General features: G+C 44.1%; 1 protein-coding gene across 1 annotated transcript in view; it reads left to right on the top strand.

Annotated features, from left to right (window-relative positions):
* The window catches only part of zc3h3 (zinc finger CCCH-type containing 3), a 66949-nt gene that overhangs the window by 57592 nt on the left and 2189 nt on the right, over positions 1 to 7168 (top strand). The window contains exons 10-11 of the mRNA XM_080473886.1: positions 6531 to 6685; positions 6802 to 6944. Coding sequence (XP_080330012.1) covers positions 6531 to 6685; positions 6802 to 6944 — 298 coding nt within the window. The remainder of the gene's footprint in view (positions 1 to 6530; positions 6686 to 6801; positions 6945 to 7168) is intronic.

Here is a 7168-nt window from a genome sequence, read left to right on the forward strand (position 1 = left end):
TGTTGTGATTTAGGCCAACTTTCTTTTCATTTTCGGGACGTTAAAGAGGAATACATTCAAAAATGAAGTTAATAAAGAGTACTAAACGCAGCCCATCTGTGATGGAGACGAAGACAGACGTACAGATCGACACTCATACCAAATCTTATACATACACACTCACACATAAATCTATGTACGCATACATTTAACTTGAGACCTGTAAACATCTTTGTCTTCCCCTCTACTTCACCTTAACTGCCTAAATCTGTACACAAGTAGTGACATTTTCTCAAATTTGTTATTAACATGGCTTTTCTATACCGTCAGTCTAGACTTAGAAGCTCACTTTTATCGTTGTCCTATCCATTTCCTGTAATGCTATGTCATGTTTGTAATCACTACCTTCTTTTACAGTACTGCATAGTTTTATTAATGTAATATCGCAAAGTTACAGGGTGACTCTGCTTGTCTACACTGAGGCGGAACAAAAGCAGAGTTATGAACACAATTTTCAACGGCAGAAGAGCAAAATCCACTTGTATGAAGACAGCCTGCTGCAAGACTCATCTGAAGTGCAGGGCGAGGATAGTGACGTTTACAGGTCGTTGTCGGCACATGCACGTATTAGTATGCACTCAAGGGACATGCGTGCACAAATTGTATTACAGACATACAAATCTAATTATATATGGATAAGTCTTGATACGCACATCTAATTGTACACACACACACACACACACAGACACACACACACACACACACACACACACACAAATATATTGTGACATACGCATACAAATCTGTATATGCACAAACCTCATTACAGTCACACAAATATCATGTTGCACATCCCAAACACAATGAGGACACACAACTCGAAATACAGGCACATAAAAAAAGCCCCTTATGTTCCTCTTTTATAGAGTCATGAAGTCGCGTGCATCAAACTAGCGTTCAGCTTTGGTCACTGCCAAGCTGTGGAAGCTGCCCAGCTGAAGATCGTTGATCGCTTCCAATAACCTGCCCCGCACGTGTTTGACTCAGTCTTTCTCAGTCTGATTGGATAAACTGAAGTGACGGATGGTGATGTGCTGCCATAATTTTTTTTTTTTTGGGGGGCCTTCATGTCGCTTCTGTCTGAGCAGAGTTTGATTTAATGCTCCGCTGATGCCGCGATCTGCTCGCAAAGTTCCTCCTTTAAGCTGCGCTCTTTATCTGAACATACAGTTACATTGTATAACATGTATAAAGTTCCACTGGAGTTAAACTGAGGCTTAGGTAAATAAGTAGTTTGGTAACCAATCCCCTCCCCCCCACCTTCCCCCCCCTCCCCTTCCCCACATACACATGTACACAGTGACACACAGGCAGGAACAGCTGCAGCGGGTGGTGGTCCATAATGGCATAACTGTAGTGTCTGAGTGACACATTGAGGGCCTGATGGGTAACCGAGAGCCACCTACACATGACTCACGACACTCGAGTCAACTCTGTACCCCCCCCCCCCCCCCCCCCCCCCCCCCCCCCCCACACACACACACACACACACACACACACACACAGTCACTCACTGTCCTCATGCCCACCTTACGTACACCTCCTGCTCCCTTCTCCTCCTCTCCTGTGTTTCAGCCTCCCTTCGCCCCCACTTCCCCTTCCCCCTCGTCTTCTCCGTTTGTTTCTGAGCGACGAGTGTGAAACAGATGCTTTTTCACACTGTCAGACCTCATTTAAATAGCGCACGGGGAAATGAGGATATAGAAAACAAAAGGGATATTAATATTTATTCTATTAGCCGAAGTGCTTAGGTCTGTGATTTTTTTTTTTTTCTCCCCCCCATGTGTGGCTGTTTGTGCCCGAGCATGTGTGTTTATGGAGCGCTGCGCTGTGAGGCTCCAGCAGCTCTATGATGGATAGCAGGCAGTAATTATAGATGGAAAAACTGCTGAGGATGGCACTATGAGCCAGGCAGGCAGACACTCCAGCAGCTCAGGGGTTAAGTCGACTCCTCGCCTCCATCCTCCTTCTTTTCCTCCTTCTTCTCCTCCTCGCAGTCCTTGTCCCATCCTGCCTCATCGCAGCTTTGTCTCAGGCTCAACATCCACTCAAGAGAACTGCCTTCACTTCCCTAATTGTCCGTCTTGTTTTTTCACCCACAACAGTCATTTATAACAGCTTTTGACTATTTCACTTTATCTTTCATTGCATATCAAGTTAACGGTAACCAGAAATTGAGAACTGTCACCGTCATCTCGAGTTTGGCTTTCAGTGGCTCCTATTGTTTGCCCTTTGGCAACTCCAGCCGGTTTGTGGCAAAACGCTGCTTGATCCGATGTTTTCCCAAATAAAAGGGTGTTGGTACTGCTCAAGTATTTTGTGTTCTTTATGACGTTGCCATCAGCTGGTATTGCCACATCTGTGACTGTTGCCCTCTTCTGTTGTTTGGCAGCCACCCCTATGTCTGATTGGTCAGCCAGCAGTCTGTCTCTCAGTCTGAAAATTCGTTTTTATTTCTATAGCGCCAAATATAACACAGTCATTTCAAGTCACTCTTACAGAGATAAACCAAATAATTCCACATGAGATAGCATAAGTGACGGTGAGGGAGAAACCTGCAGAGCCAGGCTCAGAGGTGGCAGCTCTCTGCTCTTCCCATTCAGGTTAGGAGATGGAAAGAGAGGAAATCATAGAACAGAAACACGAATATTCCTTTGTGTAATCAATCAATTCAGTGCACCGGTTGGTCTGTCTGTTCATGCAGGCTCTGGAAACTGCTCTGTCAACCGGGAGCTGGTGTGTGGCCTCCCCAGTATTATTGCCAACTCCTTTCCGTGCCTTGCTCATGTATTGAGACATATGACTGTTGATCATAGCTGCTATGATGCCTGACCGGAAGTTTCATGATGTACAGGGGACATCTTATAAAGAAAAGATTGGACTGATAAAACTGAAACTTAAAAATGCATGGATTTTTTTTTTTCTCTGTGTCCATTGTGACTGACACAATGTCACTGTATGCACATTGTGAAAGTTCAAGGTTTTTACCAAATGACACTTGGACTAATGAGCAGGGTGAAAAGTGAAAAGGCACAGACCATGGAACATGTAGTGTGGACCGTTGGTATACATCCATAAATGAAGTTACCTCTGAGTCAAACTCATTCATCAGCCCTCAGTCAAATCTCTGAAAATGCTGCCTTCTATGTATAGTGTGAACTTTCCAGTGTTGCAAATAGTTGTGATAAAACACATTCCATGCAAGAGAGAAGTTGGTTAGGTTCTGTAATTTTTGCCAAAAGCCCCATCGCCTTTGCCTCAAAGTATGGCAGTCGTCCACCAACAAACCCATGGTCCTGCTTTTGCCCCAAAAAATTGCAGTGAAGCCAATTTTTATTTTAATACTGTTTGACATTTGCTCGATCCCAAATCCTGTTATTTGACGAAGTATGCGTGACAAAATCCAATTCGAGTAAGGGCAGCTGATTCCACAGGACAGATGGAAACTTAAATGTTCAGTGATTGACAGTCCCATTGCCGTCTCATTGAAATGAATTAAGACATTCTAATGTTGACAGGATCCCACCCTGACTCCAAAATAAAGTTTTCTCAATTCTTTCACCTTGTAATCTTAATAATCCATCAACCTGCAATCATTCATTGTTCACTTGCACTCACTTTGAGTCGCTCTCGATGAGTGTTGGCTTAACGCCCAAGTTGTAAATGCATGTATGGTTCCTTTTATTTTTTTTCAATTTTACTGTCTTTTCCATCTCCGTTCCTCCCGCCTTTCTTGCTTCTTTTTTTCCCCTCTCTGTCTCTCGGGTAAATGTGCTGACTCCTCCTGGTTTGGGCCCAGCAGAGAGCTCTCTAATAGGCCCCCGAGACGTCCCAGCATTCCTTAAATCAAGTGGAAAATTGTTAACTTGGTGTGGGATAAAGATGTTCTGTCCACTTTAGCGTTTTTCTCCCATTTCTTCTCTCCCTCTGCTTCTATCTCTCTGTCTTTCTTTGAAAATGAGGATGTATGCTGATGGAGCTGTGGGAAGGGGACTCGGCTTTTGCAGATACTTTCTCTGACATTCGGGAGTTAAGTGACTTGTTACACTGCGCTCTGCCAAAAGTGTGACCGTTCTTCTCAGGACCTCTGTGGTGTTTACAGTTGCAGTCAGACATATTGATCCCCCTCATGTCAAAAAGAACATTATAGGTGTGGACAGATAATGACAATGACAAAAATATTTGTTGTCTGTCTGTTTACATGCCAGACCAAAGAAGAATGTGTTTAATGTTATCCGTTATCCATTTTTGCCCAACTTTGCAGACTTGCACGACTTCAGCGGCTTCAAAATTCTATATATTGTTGGTCACTGTGTCCCATACACACACACACACAGAACATTCACAATGGCACTGACTACAATCTTGCGATGGAAAGATGAAGCACACTCTCACAACCATTTGATGAGTGAATCTTTTTTCACCGAGCAGCATAAGACCACAGATTTTAAGCCCCCATCAGAGATATCACTGCAGGTCCCCGTCTTTGCTCTTAGTCCTCCAGAACCACACAGCGTGAAGCCGCCCTACGTTAGGAACCCCAAATATCAGCAGCAAATACTGACATTGTAACGTCACAGCACTCACCGCGTCACTCATGCGAAAGATGTGTTTCAAGAAAATAAAGCTTCAAGCTGCAGGTGAACATCACTGTAATATAGTATTGTAGTATAATCTTTGCTTTTTGTATATTAAGAATAGGATTCTACATAGTTATACAAGTAAGTTTGTTAAACGTTGATGTTGATTTTCATTGTTCAACAAATTGAAAACCCAGAGTGAAGGTTGCGCTAAAGGAATCATTGCCACAGTTCTCTGTATGCCAGTGAAAATGGTTGTTTAGCTAAAGGACATCAGAAAGGAGCGTATTTGAGTTCATGGAAAGTTTAGTCTGTGCCTCTAGTTTAGTCAGTACTGAAGTTCGTCACAGATTTCAAAGACTGGGAGAGTGACTAGGAGAAAAGGCAGTGGTGGCCGAGTGGCTGTAGAGGCGGGTGATTCGTCAGCTCCGTAAAGAAATCTCCCCAAGGGGATAAATAAAGTATGATTAAATAGTGGCCTGTTGCAGGTTATATTAGACAAGGGCCCTTCAGGTTGAGCAGTGACGTCCTGCACCAGAAATAAAATGTCATTGCCGATGCCAGCGAGCAGATCTGATTTGTTGAGGGAAACGTTTGTGTGAAAACCGCAGCCCTATAAGATGATCCACAGAAACATTTGACAACGAGCTGATCCCGGGCCGCCCTGGCACCCAGGGGTGCAGGAACATGGGTGTGAGGGCGGCGAGAGGGGCTCCGATGGCAGCAAGTCAGGACTGCTGGGCTCCACGGAGGGTTGACCGAGAGTCCACGGTGTTCCTGGAAAATCGATCTGCAGATCCCTCCCACCCTAACGCACGCACACACACACATACACACACACACACACACACACACACACACACACACACACACACACGCTCCTTGTAGCCTGCAGCCCACAGTGAATATAATTAGCTTTTCTGACAGGTGGGGGGGATCGGATCTCGTGGAGAATGAAGCTACCAATTTACACCCGTATTACACTGTCATACACACTCACTTGCAAACATGTGAAAGCTCGCTCTCTCATGCACAGCGCTCCCCAGGATGACACTAACTGTGACCCACTTGCTCAACTTGCACGTTAAAAAAGAGGGTGACAGAAACACGGTCCTTTTTAAACGTATTAACTTACAAAGGAGTATCGAATTAAGTACCTAATCAGGAGGCGGACCGCACTTTTACTGCATGAGATCACGTCTCATAAGTCCTGAGAGTCGTGAGAGTCACCGGCCACGTCTCAAAACATGCGTTACACTTTGTCTGTCCCAGAGGATTGCTAATTAGTAGGATTAGTAACAGAAAACAATGTGTGTGTTCATGAAGTTGTGTTTGTGTTAGAGACAAAGGCCACTTCTCATGGCATGAAGATTTTTTGGGGGGAGGAAGTAGTATTTTTTTGTTGTTGTTTTTTTAAAGTCATGCAATTTCTGGTAGATGTGAAATATCTTCATACATTAAAAAAAAAAATCAGCAAAGTGTTCGAGTCTTGATTAGATTAACCACACAGCAGGAACCTTCATTTAGAATAGTTATCCTATAAACCAATGTGAGTTAGTTATGTGTATTTTGTCTTTCTTTATAGTGACAGTTTGACATTCATGTACACAAATCCATCTCCTGGATAGATTGTGTATTTGTCTGCAGATTAAATGTTCCGACTTTGTGTGTGTCTTCGTTCATTTAGCTTGTTTTTCTGTGTCTGAGTATGTCCACGCAAATATGCTTGTTCTTCTATGCTGCTGGGGACTGGGGACGAAACAACGGTCCTCACCGGGGAAGTCCATGCAGGTTTAGGTGACTTGTTTAAGGCAATCAGCGCGACCGGGTTTACAGTCGAAAACGAATGTAAGTCAATGGAATATCCCCGGGATACAGCCAAACTATGTGTGCGTGTCTTTTGCATTCCAGTGTAAGAAGAAGCACACTCTGGTGTGTCCGGATTTCTCAAAGTCCGGCTCATGTCCTCGAGGGTCCCGCTGTAAGCTGCAGCACCGCCAGCGAGTCAAACGCAGCAGCAGCGACACTGTTCCAGCCAAGAAAGCCCGCAGGGAGCCCGGAGAGAGGTCAGAAACACGGATTAATAACAGCCGCGCCAATTAGTACTGAGACAAATCATCACCGGACTGATATGACTTTGGTTATTGTTGATTTTGGCTACACTTTTGTCCTTCTCTTACAGGCCTCATTTGTCAGTCATGATACCGCAGGATTCTCAGGCAGCTCAGGGGACGCCCAAAAGCAGCTCTCTGGCCCTGCCGTCATACATCTCCCTTTCCAGCTCACCAGAGGAGGCGGATGCACCAGACACTCTGCGAGTCAAAGGTATGAGTATCTGTCACCCAACAAACTCTGAGCGCGTTCGAGTGACCCGAGATGACAGGAAGGACCAAACTTTACTATCATATGAGGAAATAAAACTGAAACAAAAAAAAAGAAAAATCATTGCTTTAGTTATTTGAAGCTGAAGAGAGATATAGAAATATAAAATTTGCTGTTATAAGTCCTTGTCCAGAATTTGTAAAAACACAGAAAACAGTGTTATTATT

The sequence above is a fragment of the Lipophrys pholis genome, assembly GCF_963383615.2.
Source record: "Lipophrys pholis genome assembly, chromosome: 10".
NCBI lineage: Eukaryota > Metazoa > Chordata > Actinopteri > Blenniiformes > Blenniidae > Lipophrys > Lipophrys pholis.